This window comes from Salmo salar, chromosome ssa10 (genome assembly GCF_905237065.1).
Source record: "Salmo salar chromosome ssa10, Ssal_v3.1, whole genome shotgun sequence".
NCBI lineage: Eukaryota > Metazoa > Chordata > Actinopteri > Salmoniformes > Salmonidae > Salmo > Salmo salar.
Window position 1 is genome coordinate 78,531,127 of NC_059451.1, and position 16,742 is coordinate 78,547,868.

At 40.6% G+C, this 16,742-nt stretch overlaps 1 protein-coding gene across 1 annotated transcript; it reads left to right on the plus strand.

Moving 5' to 3' along the window:
* Window positions 1-279: 279 nt before the first annotated feature.
* On the plus strand, window positions 280-15,938 carry LOC106561016 (troponin I, fast skeletal muscle). The gene is made up of 7 exons (XM_014124564.2): window positions 280-384; window positions 12,341-12,373; window positions 12,485-12,521; window positions 13,583-13,711; window positions 14,145-14,234; window positions 14,338-14,514; window positions 15,253-15,938. Exons 2-7 carry the CDS (start codon window positions 12,366-12,368, stop codon window positions 15,346-15,348), a joined length of 537 nt encoding a protein of 178 aa, XP_013980039.1. The 5' UTR covers window positions 280-384; window positions 12,341-12,365; the 3' UTR covers window positions 15,349-15,938.
* The last annotated feature ends 804 nt before the right edge of the window (window positions 15,939-16,742 follow it).

Sequence of the window (16,742 nt, forward strand, 5' to 3'; positions counted from 1 at the left end):
GCACTTCTTTGTTGACATGTTTTTCTAAATCTCCCTATCAAACACACTAGCAACTCTAAACCGGTCTCTCAATACTTCACACTTTCTAAGCGAAGGTGCCTATCTAACTGGCAGTAGTTAACCAAGATACCCACAACCAATCAAAAAGGAAGTACTAAATAAGGTTGTTGTCTTAAGTTAAGTGTGAAGGAGGGGGTTCTTGCTTGCCAGCCTATTGGCCCGTGGATGAATTTACTTCCATAAACAGAAAGATTGGATTTCCTTGGCCATTGGGGAATGCAATATATACCATCTTATAATTCCATCTGCTGCTGTAGCCACTAGCCAGTCTCACCCATCCCTCTGCCGAAATCTGTCGCTCTCCTCTTCCTACTTAGCTCTTAGGTAAGAACTGCTATTCTTTCAGCCTGCTCTGCTGGTGAATTGGTTGGATCTATTCATTTAGTCGTTTTCTGTTTCCTAGTTTTAAATCCGTTGGTGCTGGTTTATGTTAGTTTTATATTTGGGGTTTTGGACTTAATGCATCTGTTTGGACCTGGAGGTTTTTGTGGTGTTGCTTTCTTGAATTCTGTCGGCATGGTTGTTTCAAGCAGATTTATTGCCCAAATGTTTAAGATTACAGCATGTTTTTATTGAAGTACCTTGCAAACATTTGTGAAAGAGATATCCAGCACTTTCTATATTACAGTAAGTTGTGTCTCAGTTGTTCTTAGATGTTGTTTATGGGGGCCGTTAGACATTGCTAATATCAACACCATGTCCATTTCTGAGGTAAACAGGTAAACAAGAGGTAATCCAACCAATATTGCGGAGATATAGGTGGGCTATGTTCATACAGTCACCTGCCTTGATATGTGGTCCGACAACGTGTTGAAACGTGGAACCTTTAACTGCTGGATTGCGGTGTAATACCCCCAGTGTTTATCTTGGTGTCAACACAAGCTATTTTGTTGTAACTAATACTTTAAAGATGAAGGCTCGGCTGGAGTATCTCAAACTGGAGGATGGTTATGTTGATGGTGGGGATGGGAAGGCGTGTACCGTGTTTAAGCAGCTACCTCAGGTTGATGAATTGGGTTTGCATAATAAAAGAGATCATAGAGGATTATACTACGTTATCACAGAGGTGATATCAGTTAAGACTTTTGTCCTGCCATTGTAATGTGATACAGTGATTGTCAGCTTTCTAAACATGTCTTTGTGTGCTAAATGAAGTCACTGCATTTGTATGTCAGTGTTTAATCAAGTGTGAAGTTAACTTCAAGCATTGAAGGCTGCATGTTGATATTCCATGGTTTTATGTATCTGTAATGATACCAACACTCATGTCACAGAAATATTTTTTATCACATGCGTTGATGCGTTTTAGCATGCAACACCCTCAAATAATGTCTTTCTAAAGATGTGTACATATCCAAAGTACAACAAGAAGTGTTCCCTTTTGGACAGTGAGTGTAACGTCTGCTTCCAAATCCCACCCTCAGACACGTAGATCCCCTGAACGCAGCTCACTTTCCTGCACACTTTCCAGCTCACACTCTCAAATACCTGGATCCCCTGAACGCAGCTCACTCTCCAGATCCCAATCACCTGAATTCTAATCACCTGTTCACACACCTGTATGTCATTATCACACACTATTTAGTTCAGTTCTTTGCACCCCATCACTGTGAGGTATTGTTTGTTTTGTGACACATGTCTTTCAGTGTGCTGGGTTTCCTGTGAGGCACACCTGTGTATGATAGTTTTTGCATGCCTCATTAATGACGCCTATTCCCTGCCAGTACTTTAGCCGGATATCCTGTTCTCTACCTATTTCCTGATCTCCCGGACTATGTTACTCACCTTTTCCCTGCCTGTACTGTTGCTCTTTTGGACCCCCTGTGTATGACCTTCTACCTGCCCCTGGACCCAGCTACCTGCCGCCTCTTGTGGTCCTTTGCAAAAAACACCTGCTGTGCCCTGTGCTTGAAACCAGCTCTGTCTCCCCTCGTGTTCATTACAAGGAGAACACAGATCTACTTTTTGTCTATTTTGAGGAATTAGATATGTTTTTCACTGATATCAATGTCACTGATGATGACCATCTTTGAAAGTTGTTTCCTTTAAAACATCCCCAGTTGATAAGCCTCTTTGATTTTTACTGAGGATAGTCACTGTCCATGGCACCATCTGCCAAAGAAGAAGAGTCAAAGCCACATCTAATCCTTTACGAAAACACGGGATTATCAAATTCACAATACATGTTTATAGGAGATTTAGGTTTAGCAGATTTATCCAGGGGCTTTTATTGTGGTATTTGACATCAGTTCTGACCATAGGTGCTTAAACGCCAACTCAAAGTAGTTATGTTAAGTCTTGAAGCACTGGAGTGGTCTCATTGGTCTGTTGCAGGCAGGGGAGCCTTTATTTCAGATGGTGTGTAACGTCTCTGCCATCCCAGGGATGTTCTAGAGGGTAAGGTGGACATCAACAGAGGTGGTATCAAGTTGTTGATAATCTCCCAGCCTTCCATTATGGCACTTCTCATGGATTTAGCCTAATTTAGACCCTGCTGCTTTTTTCCAGGGCCAAATGGACCTCACTTTCATTGGTAGGCTATAGTGTTTCCCCTTAGTGGAACACTTATGGCAGAATCCACTGTATAGGGACATTCCTAGGTGACTCAACTTGGCATGACTTCTGCACGATCCTCCTTAAGAGATTCGGGGAGAGCTTAATTGGTACATCTGTTTAGGTTAGGTGAACACAGTCATGTGTAATTATTTTTGGTATCCTCCCACGTTCCATCAACGTTAATCTGAACAGGAATGGAAAACACAAACAAATTGATAGTACGATACTCATACTCTCATTAGAATATGTGAAAATTTAAGACCTTTAACCATTGTAGTTATGTCACATAAGTTGACATAATGGTGAGTTGTATTCTTATTTTTTTACACTGTACAACAAAACCAGGTAGTTTATAACAAAAAGTTGCCAAGTAAATCTAAAACTAATTCATGATACAAACAAGATTTGAAGTGTCCCACTTTGAAATACAACAACTTGAAACATTTCTGCAGCAACGGGGGAAAAAAACAGGTAATTTCTCATTGGCAAGTAATTGTACTAAATGAGTTGGAAATGTATATGAAATAATTTGTGGTGGGCACCAATATCAATAATTCAATATAATATTGGTATCGATATGAGATAGGCATATTGTAATAAAATAAAATGTTATTTGTCACATAGGCTGAATAAAACAGGTGTAGACCTTACAGTGAAATGCTTACTTACAAGCCCTTAACCAACAACGCAGTTAAGAAAAATAAGTGTTGAAAAAGTATTTACTAAACAAACTGAAGTAAACAAATAAATACAAATAAAAAAAGAAAAAAAATAAGAAAAACAATGATTAAAGAGCAACAATAAAGCAACAATAGCGAGGCTATATACAGGGGGTACCAGAACAGAGTCAATGTGTGGGGGCACAGGTTAGTCAAGGTAATTGAGGTAATATGTACTGTACATGTAGGTACAGTGGAGTTAAAGTGACTATGCATAGATAATAAACAGTAGCAGGAGCATAAAAATGGGGAGGGGTGGGGGGGCAATTCAAATAGTCTGGGTTGCCATTTGGTTAGCTGTTCAGGAGTCTTATGGCTTGGGGATAGAAGCTGTTAAGAAGCCTTTTGGTCCTAGACTTGGCGCTCTGGTACCGCTTGCCATGCGGTAGCAAAGAGAACAGTCTATGACTAGGGTGGCTGGAGTCTTTGACAATTTTTAGGGCCTTCCTCTGACACCGCCTGGTATAGAGGTCCTGGATGGCAGGAAGCTTGGCCGTACACACTACCCTCTGTAGTGCCTTGCAATCAGAGGACAAGCAGTTGCCATACTAGGCGGTGATGAAACCATGCCAAATCTTTTCAGTCTCCTGAGGGTGAAAAGGCATTGTCGTTCCTCTTCATGACTGTCTTGGTGTGTTTGGACCATGACAGTTTGTTTGTGATGTGGACAACAAGGAACTTGAAGCTCTCAACCTGCTCCACTACAGCCCCGTCGATGAGAATGGGGGCGTGCTTGGCCCCCTTTTCCTGTAGTCCACAATCAGCTCCTTTTTCTTGATCATGTTGAGGGAGAGGTTGTTATCCTGGCACCACACTGCCAGGTCTCTGACCTCCTCCCTATACGCTGTCTCGTCGTTGTCGGTTATCAGGCCTACCACTGTTGTGTTGTCGGAAAACTTAATGATGGTGTTGGAGTTGTGCTTGGCCATGCAGTCATGGGTGAACAGGGAATACAGGAAGAGACTGAGCACGCACCCCTGAGGGGCCCTCGTGTTGAGGATCAGCGTGGCAAACGTGTTGTTACCTACCCTTACCATTTGGGGCGGCCCGTCTGGAAGTCCAGTTGCAGAGGGAGGTGTTTAGTCCCAAGGTCCTTAGCTTAGTGATGAGCTTTGAGGGCACTATGGTGTTGAATGCTGAGCTGTAGTCAATGAAAAAAAAGCATTCTCGTGTAGGTGTTCCTTTTGTCCAGGTGGGAAAGGGCAGTGTAGAGTGCAATAGAGATTGCATCATCTGTGGATCTGTTGGGGCGGTATGCAAATTGGAGTGGGTCTAGGGTTTCTGGGATAATGGTGTTAATGTGAGCCATGACCAGCCTTTCAAAGTACTTCATGGCTACAGATGTGAGTACTAAGGGTCGGTAGTCATTTAGGCAGGTTACCTTTGTGTTCTTGGGCACAGGGACTATTGTGGTCTGTCTGAAACATGTTGGTATTACAGTCTTGGTCAGGGACAGGTTGAAAATGTCAGTGAAGACACTTGTCAGTTGGTCTGCGCATGCTACGAGTGCACATCCTGGTAATCCGCCTTGCCCTGCGGCCTTGTGAATGTTGACCTGTTTAAAGGTCTTACTCACATTGGCTACGGAGAGCGTGATCACACAGTTGTCTGAAACAGCTGGTGTTCTCATGCATGCTTCAGTGTTTCTTGCCTCAAAGTGAACATAGAAGTAATTTAGCTTGTCTGGTACTCTCGTGTCATTGGGCAGCTTGCAGCTGTGCTTCCATTTGTTGTCCGTAATAGTTTGCAAGCCCTGCCACATCCGACGAGCATCAGAGCCAGTGTAGTAGGATTCAATCTTAGTCCTGTATTGACGCTTTGCTTGTTTGATAGTTCGTCGGAGGGCATACCTGGATTTCTTATAAGCATCCGGATTAGTGTTCCATTCCTTGAAAGTGGCAGCTCTAACCTTTAGCTCAGTGCAGATGTTGCCTGTAATCTATCGCTTCTGGTTGGGGTACTGGCGAGTCACTGGTACTTCCAGCTTTAGTGTTTGCTTGTAAGCCGGAATCAGGAGGATAGAGTTTTGTACGCACCTCTATGTGTGGAGTAAAGGTGGTCTAGAGTTTTTTTTTCTCCTGTGGTTGTACGGATTTAAGTTTCCCTGCATTAAACGTCCCCGGCCACTAGGAGCGCCACCTATGGATGATCATTTTCTTATTTGCTTGTGGCCTTATACATTTTGTTGAGTGTGGTCTCAGTGCCAGCATCGGTTTGTGGTGGTAAATAGACAGCAATGAAAATACAGATGAAAACTCTCTTGGTAAATAGTGTGGTCTACAGCTTATCATGAGATACTCTACCTCAGACGAGCAAAACCTTGAGACTTCATTAATATTAGATTTCGTGCACCAGCGGTTATTGACAAATAGACACAGACTGCCACCCCATGTCTTACCGGAGGCAGCTGTTCTATCTTGCTGATGTACGGAAAACCCAGCCAGCTGTATGTTGTTCATGTCGTCTTTCAGCCACGACTCGGTAAAACCTAAGATATTATAGTTTTTAATGTCCCGTTGGTAGGATAGTCTTGATCGGAGCTCATCCAGTCTATTATCAAATGATTGCACGTTGGCTAATAGGACTGATGGTAGAGGTGTGTTACCCACTCGCCGTCAGATTCTTACAAGGCACCCCGACCTATGAGCCCTATATCTCCGTCTCTTCTTCTTGCAAATTATGGGGATTTGGTTCTTGTCCAGTGTCTGAAGTATATCCTTTGCGTCCGACTCATTAAAAAAAAAATCTTTGCCCAGGTGAGTATTCGCTGTTCTGATATCCGGAAGCTCTTTTCAGTCATATGAGACAGTGGCAGAAACATTATGCACAAAATAAGGTACAAATAACGCTAAAAAATACACACAATAGCACAATTGGTTAGGAGCCCATATAATGGCAGCCATCTCCTCCGGCGGCATTATATAACACATCGATTTATCCATGCTGTTAACCTACAGTACAATATACGTACATGACTGTTCCTGTAGGCACAAAACTCTTTCACAGACCTTCTCACAGGCTATCAACTTGCTTGCTGATGAACTTCTCATTGTATTCAAACTGGTTAGGTAGGTTAAGGCCTCCAAAACATTCCCACCTGGCACAATGCGCAATCAACAAGTAGCTGTCTGGACTTCACAAAGCCTTTGAAGTGAACAGAAAATGAACACCGTAGGCGAAGCAGTGAGGTCGGTGGCCGGGTAAGCACTGGCTATTATCAAAGACAGATTTACTCACAAATAAACCTTGATGAAGTCTAAGTTCACCAAAAAACAGATAGCTCCAACAACCAGTGACATAGGCTATTAACCGAAATTGACAAACAATTTCCACCAAATGTACTATAAATATCAATGTACCCAAGATACACAAAGGATAGCCTCCGATGTCGGAATGTTTAAATTTCATCCGACAAAATGACACACTTCTCATTACAGTTCAGCCATAGACCGATGTAGCATCCAGTTACAACTGATAGCTAGCACTGAAATACCAACATATGAACATATTTCATCTAAATAATTCAATGCAAACTCCAAAGCCTTTTACCATGGATCTACATTTCTTCCAATGACCATGGCTATTCCGTGCCTCTAGTTTGAAGTAGACTAGCTGGCTAGCTAGCTAATCAGATACATGGCTCTAAGATCACAGACATCAAAAACATAACACAACATCAAGGATACATATACAGTGCCTTCAGAAACTATTCACACCCCTTGACTTTTTCCACACTTTGTTGTATTACAGCCAAAATGTAAAATGTAACAAATTGAGATTTTTGTTTACTGGCCTACACACAATATCAAACTGGAATTATGAAGTGTCTTGAGTCAATACGTATTCAACCCCTTTGTTATGGCAAGCCTAAATAAGTTCAGGAGTAAAAATCTTCTTAACAAGTCACATAATAAGTGGTGCATGGACTCACTCTGTGTGCAATAGCGGTTTACATGGTTTTTGAATGACTACCTCATCTCTGTACCCCACACATACAATTATCTGTAAGGTCGCTCAATCGAGCAGTGAATTTCAACCACAGATTCAACCACAAAGACCAGGAGGTTTTCCAATGACTCGCAAAGAAGGGCACCTATTGGTAGATGAGTAAATATAAAAAAAATCAGACATTGAATATCCTTTTGAGCAAGGTGAAGTTATTAATTACACATTGGATGATGTGTCCATATACCCAGTCACTACAAAGATACAGGCGTTTAGTTGTCAGAAAGGAAGGAAACCGCTTAGGGATTTCACCATGAGGCCATGAGGATGGATCAACAACATTGTAGTGAAAAGCAGGAAGCCTGTACATAATAAAAATATTCTAAAACATGCATCCTGTTTGCAACAAGGCACTTTAAAGTAATACTGATTTACAGAGTGTTATGTTTGGGGCAAATCCAATACAACACTTTACTGAGTACCACTCTCCATATTTTCAAGCATAGTGGTGGCTGTATCATGTTATGGGTGTGCTTCTAATCATTAAGGACTGTGGGGTTTTTCAGGATTAAAAAAAAAACGGAATGGAGCTAAGCACAGGAAAAATCCTATAGGAAAACTTTGTTCAGTGTGTTTTCCACCAGACACTGGGAGATGAATTCACCTTTCAGCAGGACAAATTACAGTCTTGACGTAAATCTCCTTGAAAATCTATGGCAAGACCTGAAAATGGTTCTCTAGCAATGATCAACAACCAATTTGACAGAGCTTGAAACATTTTGAAAAGAATAATAGGCAAATGTTGCACAATCCAGGTGTGAAAAGCAGTTACAGACTTACCCAAAAAGACTCAAAGCTGTAATCACTGCTAAAGGTGCTTCTACAAAGTATTGACTCAGGGGTGTGAACACTTACAGTACCTACTCATTCAAGGGATTTTCAAAAAAAAAATTAAAACTATTTTCTACATTGTAGAAGAATAGCGAAGACATCAACAATATGAAATAACACATATGGAATCATGTAGTAACCAAAAAAGTGCTAAACAAATCAAAATATATGTTACATTTGAGATTCTTCAAAGTAGCCACCATTTGCCTTGATGACAGCTTTGCGTACTCTTGGCATTCTCTTATCCAGCTTTATGAGGAATGCTTTTACACCAGTCTTGAAGGAGTTCCCACATATGTTGAGCACTTGTTGGCTGCTTTTCCTTCACTCTCTGTTCAACTAATCCCAAACCATCTCAATTGGGTTGAGGTCGGGTGATTGTGGAGGCCAGGTCATCTGATGCAGCACCATCACTCTCGTTCTTGGTCAAATAGCCCTTACACAGCCTGGAGGTGTGTTTTGTGTAATTGTCTGTTGAAAAACAAATAATAGTCCCACTAAGCGCAAACCATATGTGATGGCGTATCGCTGCAGAATTCTGTGGTAGCCATGCTGGTTAAATGTGCCTTGAATTCAAAATAAATCACTGACAGTGTCACCAGCAAAGCACCCCCATACCATCACACCTCCTCCTCCATGCTTCACGGTGGGAACCACACATGCGGAGATCATCCATTCATCTACTCTGCGTCTCACAAAGACATAGCGGTTGGAACCAAAAGTCTCAAATTTGGACACATCAAACCAAAGGACAGATTTATACCAGTCTAATTTCCATTGCTCGTGTTTCTTGGCCCAAGCGTCTCATCTTATTATAGGTGTCCTTTAGTATTGGTTTCTTTACAGCAATTCGACCATGAAGGCCTGATTCACACAGTCTCCTTTGAACAGTTGATGTTGAGATGTGTCTTTTTACTTGAACTCTTTTGGGCTGCAATTTCTGAGGCTGGTAATTGTAATGAACTTATCCTCTGCAGCAGAGGTAACTCTGGGTCTTCCTTTCCTGTGGTGGTCCTCATGAGAGCCAGTTGCATCATAGCGCTTAATGGTTTTTGCAACTGCACTTGAAGAAACTTTTGAAGTTCTTGAAATGTTCCATATTATCTGACCTTCATGCCTTAAAGTAATGATGGACTGTTGTTTCTCTTTGCTTATTTGAGCAGTTTTTTCCATAATATGGACTTGGTCTTTTACCAAATAGGGCTATCTTCTGTATACCACCCCAACCTTGTCACAACACAACTGTTTGGCTCAAAAGCATTAAGAAGGAAAGAAATTCCACAAATTAACTTTCAGCCATGTACACCTCTTAATTGAAATGAATTCCAGGTGACTTAAATAAAGGTTAAATAAAAAAAATACAAAAATGACTACCTCATGAAGCTGGTTGAGAGAATGGCAGGAGTGTGCAAAGGCAAACGGTGGCTACTTTGAAGATTCTCAAATAGAAAATATATTTTGATTTATTTACACTCTTTTGGTTACTACATGATTCCATATGTGTTATTTCATAGTTTTGATGTCTGAACTAGTATTCTACAACGTAGAACATAGTAAAAATATAGAAAAACCCTTGAATGAGTAGGTGTGTCCATACTTTTGACTGGTACTGTATGTAAATTCGATATTTCTGTATTTCATTTTCAATACATTTGCGAACATTTCTAAAAGAATGTTTTCACTTTGTCATCATTTTTTTAATACAAGCTAGCTACACTAGCTACCTGGCTGCTAGTATAGTTTGAAAATCAAAACAAGTAATCCATAGTAGCTATGACACTCGCATACATATTTAAAACAACATAGCAAACACAACATATCATATATCATATCACAACATATATATATATATAACATATTATTTTGCAAAATATAGCTATCTCTTACCTTTTCAGCCATCCGGTTTTGAATCCCTTAGCTAGCTAGCAAGTACACTATCTCCACTTTGTGAAAGCGAATACGAGGGTCACTCTTGACACTAACACAATGTCATTTCCATTCCTTACGTCCACAAAGTAAAAGTAAATGTCCAAGATGTGTAAAAGTCTGGGTAACAAGTTTTAATTGGTAATGACATTTCAGACAAATGTACAGTCCAGTGCTCACTCTGTTCACCTGCCAACAGCTAGCAGTGAAGGAGATGGTGTCATGGTGGTTACCTCTGGACAGCTTACCCAGGGCAAAACCCAGACAACATGTTGATGCAATATGCATCTCAAAATATGTAATCTTCTCGATTTAAGCTACTTCAAGCAAGGCAAAGCAGTGATGCCTATGCTGACCCTGTCTATTAAAGTGACTGGAGTCAGATAAGGTCTCTCGCATCAAGGATTCTAATGGATTTGAATGGATGGATAGAAAGGTTTTGATGAAGTTTAAGACAATTTTGAGATTTTGAGCATAAAATCACCAGAATCATTGAGAAAAAACATTAGATAGCAAAAACATTTTTTCATAACAGCTTTTTTTATTTGATTATGACACGGGTACGCCCCACCTACCTTGAATGCATGTCACTGTTGCAATGTTATTTATAAATCTGATATAATTTCAAAACTGCAACTTACAGTGCATTCGGAAAGTATTCAGACCGCTTGACTAAAATGGATTAAATAATTTACACACAATAATCAATCTGCACACAATACCCAATAATGACAAAGCGAAAATAGGTTTTTAGAAGAAAAAAAACCCTGAAATACCTTATTTACATAAGTATTCAGACCCTTTGCTATGAGACACAAAATTGAGCTCGGGTGCATCCTGTTTCCATTGATCATCCTTGAGATTTTTTCTACAACTTGATTGGAGTCCACCTGTGGTAAAGTCAATTGATTGGACATGATTTGATAAGGTACACACCTGTCTATATAAGGTCCCACAGTTGACAGTCCACGTCAGAGCAAAAACCAAACCATGAGGTCGAAGGAATTGTCCGTAGAGCTCCGAGACAGGATTGTGTGGAGGCACAGATCTGGGGAAGGGTACCAAAAAATTTCTGCAGCATTGAAGGTCTCCAAGAACACAGTTGCCTCCATCATTCTTAAATTGAAGAAGTTTGGAACCACCAAGACTGAGCTGACCGCCCAGCCAAACTAAGCAATCGTGGAAGAAGGGCCTTGGTCAGGGAGGTGACCAAGAACCTAATGGTCACTTTGAAAGAGCTCCAGAGTCCCTCTGTGGAGATGGGAGAACAGTCCAGAAGGACAACCATCTTTGCAGCACTCCACTAATCAGGCCTTTATGGTAGAGTGGCCAGACGGAAGTCACTCCTCAGCAAAAGGTACATGACAGCCCGCTTGGAGTTTGCCAAAAGGCACCTAAAGGACTCTCAGACCAGGATAAACAAGATGATCTGGTCTGATGAAACCAAGATTGAACACTTTGGCCTGAATGCCAAGCGTCATGTCTGGAGGAAACCTGACACATCCCTACGGTGAAGCATGGTGGTGACAGCATCATGCTGTGGGGATGTTTTTCAGCAGCAGGGACTGGGAGACTAGTCAGGATTGAGGGAAAGATGAACGGAGCAAAGTACAGAGAGATCCTTGATGAAAACTTGCTCCATAGTGCTCAGGACCTCAGACTGGGGCGAAGGTTCACCTTCCAACAGGACAACAACCCTAAGCACACAGCCAAGACTACGCAGGAGTGGCTTAGGGAGTGGCCCAACTGAGTCCGGACTTGAACCCGTTTAAACATCTCTGGAGAGACCTAAAAATAGCTGTGCAGTGACGCTCCCCAGCCAACCTGACAGAGCTTGAGAGAATCTGCAGAGATGAATGGGAGGAAGTCCCCAAATACAGGTGTGCCAAGCTTGTAGAATCATACCCAAGAAGACTTAAAGGCTGTAATCGCTGCCAAAGGTGCTTGAACAAAGTACTGAGTAAAGGGTCTGAATACTTATGTAAATGTGATATTTCAGTTTAAATTTCTTATGAATTTGCATAATATTCTTAAAACCTGTTTTTGCTTTGTCATTATGTGGTATTGTGTGTAGATTGATGAGGGGGAAAAAACGATTTAATCAATTTTAAAATAAGGCTGTAACCTAACAAAATGTGGAAAATCAAGGGGTCTGAATACTTTCCAAAGGCACTGTATATCAATATAGATTTTCCATATCAGTCCCCATCACTATAAATAATTGACCTCTCTTTTTTTCACAGGGTGTAAAATTAAAGAAACGCCAAGATGTCGGAGTGAGTAACTTAGAACGAACATTGATTATGATCAAACATTTATTATGACGTAAATGACCCAGTCCAAGTTTTCCCTTTTTTTTTATCAAACAATATATTATACCTCCACAGGAAAAAGATGTCATCGAGTCGGAGGCATTACCTGAAGGTAAACATTTTCAAAAATCTGATGTTAATCGTTGTTTTCTTATTATTTTCTTTACTGCAGTAGCAACCATGGGAACATTCTTTGAGTTGGGGTGCTGGTGGGGGGAGAGTGAAAAAACTCCTTTATCAATAAATTGAATTTGCGTATAGTGGTATACAGTTGAGGCATTTTTCGGGTTTGAAAAAAAGGCCTTTCCTAAACTAATTCCATGCAATTCTATGTCATTTACATGATAGAAGACATTACCAGAATCTTTTTTTATACATTTTTTATTTTTTTAATACTCTGACCGTGACAAACTGAGAGCAATAAAAACGACCTGGTCTTAAATTCAAACAATGGCTCCGGCCAATGAAGAGACACTAGGCTAGTAAACAAACTTTCGTGGCACTGACTCACCCAATGGTGAAGATGAAGCCTAGGCTACTCACCGGTGATGTTTGATGCGCTCATGCCTATAGCCTAACAGTGGCAACCAACCATAGAAATATAATCCGTAGATGGCAGTTCCCATTCAAGTCAGGACTGGCAGCCATTGCTAGCTCACCCATGAGTTTAATCGTCAAATTTCCAGGGTTAGAGGTTCCAAAACCCTTCTATGGATTATATGTCTATGGCCAAAACGCAACAATCTGTTCCAAATTATGTGTGCATGCTGCCCAAATTGTGACCTTCCCGACTGTAAATGCTTGTGATAAAAATTAATCCACAGCTATTTTTAGAAGCTTTTGATCCTCTGTGGCTAAATTATGCTCTCTGGTGTAGAATTTTATTTATGTCTGTACAGACAGGAGTAATATAAATGTAATTTAAAAAAAAAATGTTTATACAATTTTACCCAATTTATTTCAATTAATCAGGGGGTGCTGCAGCACCTCCAGCACCCCTACTTCCTTCGGCTATGTCAGCAACCATAAATACAAGGGTTATACTGGAGAACACAAGTATATCATATCTTGCGGTTAAGTTTTACATGAAAGCCGTTTACAAAAAAGTCTACTTGATTCTGGTCGGGCTAGGCTTTTCATAAGTGTAACCTGCATGCTTTTCATTGTCTCCAGAGCTTGATGCTCTCCATTGCTAAAGGCTTACTGGAAGAAGAGGCAAAGGAGAATGAGCTGGAGAGAATAAGATGGATGGAGGAGAACTGCCCTCCCCTTTCCCTACCAGGGGGTACTCAACAGCTAATGGTAAACCAAACAACTAATCAAATAATTACATTATTGTCCTCAAGCAAGGGGGGTGGCCGATGCCATCACATCAGACAAACTCCTTGAATGCCCTACTCATTGAAATTTGCAGTTGTGTAAAAAAAATATACTTGGGATATTGTTTTCAACAGGAAAGATTCAAAAATATCTGGAGTGCATCTTTAATGTGGTATTTCACTCCACAATCAAAGTTTGGTCTAACCCTAAATCAATTTGGAGGAGGGGGTGGATGGATGTGCCTTTGTATAAAAATGATTACATCATTTGTTGCTGTATTCAAACGTGTTGAATAACGTTTTCACTATTTTATAATACAAAAAATAATAATATTAGTAGTTGGACTAGTATTATCAGTGTGATGATGATGCTGATTATTATTATTAATGTCTGATATTTGTTGATATCACCTCAGGAGTTCTTGAAAGAGTTACACCATAAGATTGACGTGATAGATGAGGAGAGATATGATCTGGAGAACAAAGTGAACAAATCCACTAAGGAGGTATATCAAATTCACTTTCCCTCACACCTCCTAAAACTTGAAATCCATTCCATCAGTAACAACAATGTGGTGACAGTTGTTGTTCCCTTCTTCCATTGACCAGATTGAAGATTTGAACATTAAAGTTATTGACTTGAAGGGCAAGTTCAAGAAGCCAACTTTGAGGAAAGTGCGTATGTCTGCTGATGCTATGCTCCAGGCTCTGCTGGGCTCCAAGCACAAGGTGTCCATGGATCTGAGAGCCAACCTGAAACAAGTAAAGAAGGAGGTGAAAGAAGAGGTGTGTAACTGTTCAATAACATAACAGTATATTGTAGAGTTGTCTCATCGACTAACTTTATTCTGGTGCACTTATTCTGAGTCACTGATCATTTAGACAAATCACAATTTCGGAAGTCTTTCGAATTTCAGAAGGGGAGGGGACATTTGGACCATAGACTTGCCGAAAATTGTATGAGAGTTTCCATTTAGAGGGGTGGAGACTTAACTTGTCTCATTAGCACATTTTCTAACACGTCTCCCCCCAGAACTCAATCGAGCATCTGACGCAATTACACAAGATTTTAGTTCTGGGTGTCCAAGGTGACCCATTGGGAGACATTGTTATTGTCAAACCTGAGGCCTTGTTATTATGTTCTATTGTAAGAGGTTGGTCTTACTGAAATGAGTTCATAGATAAGCTCAGCAGAGGGTACCTATGTTAATAAGGCTGATTGATTTTATATAGAGTTGCCCCAAACCACTAATACAGGGTAAGATATATTTTTATCCCCCTACTGTAAGTAGGATTGGGAGAAGGGTCTAGGGTAATCTACAGTAGATCTGTGGTTAGGGACAACTTCTACTGCAAGCCTTAAAATTGGCCATAGAACTGCTGCCAACAACTTCTGCTGGAACGATTATGTGACATGACAAACAAGCCGCCTTACTTTCCTTCCCCACTCTATTATCTGAAGGTTTCATGGACACCATTTAGTGAATTCTAAACCCTGAACCTTTGACTATGTTGCTATTGCAGGATAAGGAACTGCGTAATGTTGGAGACTGGCGTCAGAACATTGAAGACAAGTCTGGCATGGATGGCAGGAAGAAGATGTTTGAGTCCGAGAGTTAAATTAGTCCACATATTTTCCCTGTATAGATCCCGATAAGCCAAAGTTATTTGTTCGACCGAATGGGGAAAACATTTGTGTGAGCATCTTTAATGGCTGATGGTAGCAATGGCTGATAAGCAACACATAGCTCAGAGTTTGTCATATTTACCACCATGGTATAATTTGCACCAGTGTATGTTTCTGTAAAACAAAAGTACAACGACATTTTATTAGTGGAACAGAAAAGTATTAATAAATTATACACAAAAGATACACGTCAAATAACACTATTTGACACGTCCAAAAATATTTTAATTTGACACTTCAAAAAACACAAGTCTATTATAGAATGTTGTGTGCGCTGAATTTGCATGCGCAATCCATTGAAGTCAAGCGCCACCACTATGGTCAGTAGCACTGTCAAAGCTATAAAAAAAAACTCGGCAAACAGGCACACACACCAGACACGATGTGATTACAATACCGCGTTTGTAATAAGACAAAGTTATTTGTTCGACCGAATGGGAAAACGTTTGTGTGACCATCTTTAATGGCTAATGCTAGCAGTGGAACAGAAACTTATTAATAAATGCTTTTCAGTTGGCCACAATTTCTTGTCCCTGTGTGATCAAGTCTGTTTTGTTTATGACTTGTCTCTGTCTACTCTCTAAAACATGCTGGGTTAAAAACAACCCAATTTGGATTATTTGGTAACCCAGTGCTGGGTGAATATAGAACACAACACATGTTGGGTTATTTTGATCCAGCCAGTTGGGTTGTGTGAATAACCCAACATGTTGGGTTGTTAGGATTTCCCAAACACGGGTTCATTTAACCATCAGTTGGGTATTATTTACTGTCATGCCAGGTTGACCTAGCAGCTGGGTCTTTTTATATTAATCCTCAGATTATTTTCAGGATCTGTGGTTTAGTAGAGGCATGGCTTTCAGACCTTATTGGCCACCCGTGAGAGTACATGTAATTCCTGTTCATCATGTTAAATTTACATACTGCACATAACATTTTTATTTGTGTGCATTTGACACATCCTTCTATAATATTAAAACGCTGCAAACAGGCACGCACACTGGACACAATGTGATTACAATACCGCGTTTGTAATAAGCCAAAGTTATTTGTTTCACTGAATGGGAAAACGTTTGAGTGAGCATTTGACATAAGATCAGGATCAAACTATCAGGATAAAAAATTTTTGCTAGTTAGTACAACATTCTCTCCGACCATAAGGTTCCTGACATGTAACCATCCCACAGGCAGAGAAGAAAGGATGGTGATCCTGTTGCTTCGAGAGTCCCTGCTGCTTTGCCTGCCAGCCAGCCACATCCCAAGCCAGCCACATCCCTTTTCATGGAAAGAGAGTAGTTGCCACATTTATACAGTAAACCCTTTTCCA

Bases quoted from the DNA above. Each gene is read 5' to 3' on its own strand.
- LOC106561016 (XM_014124564.2), top strand. The intron at 12,522-13,582 runs GTAAACATTTTC...CATTGTCTCCAG, and splicing joins GTCGGAGGCATTACCTGAAG to AGCTTGATGCTCTCCATTGC. The intron at 14,515-15,252 runs GTGTGTAACTGT...TTGCTATTGCAG, and splicing joins AGAAGGAGGTGAAAGAAGAG to GATAAGGAACTGCGTAATGT.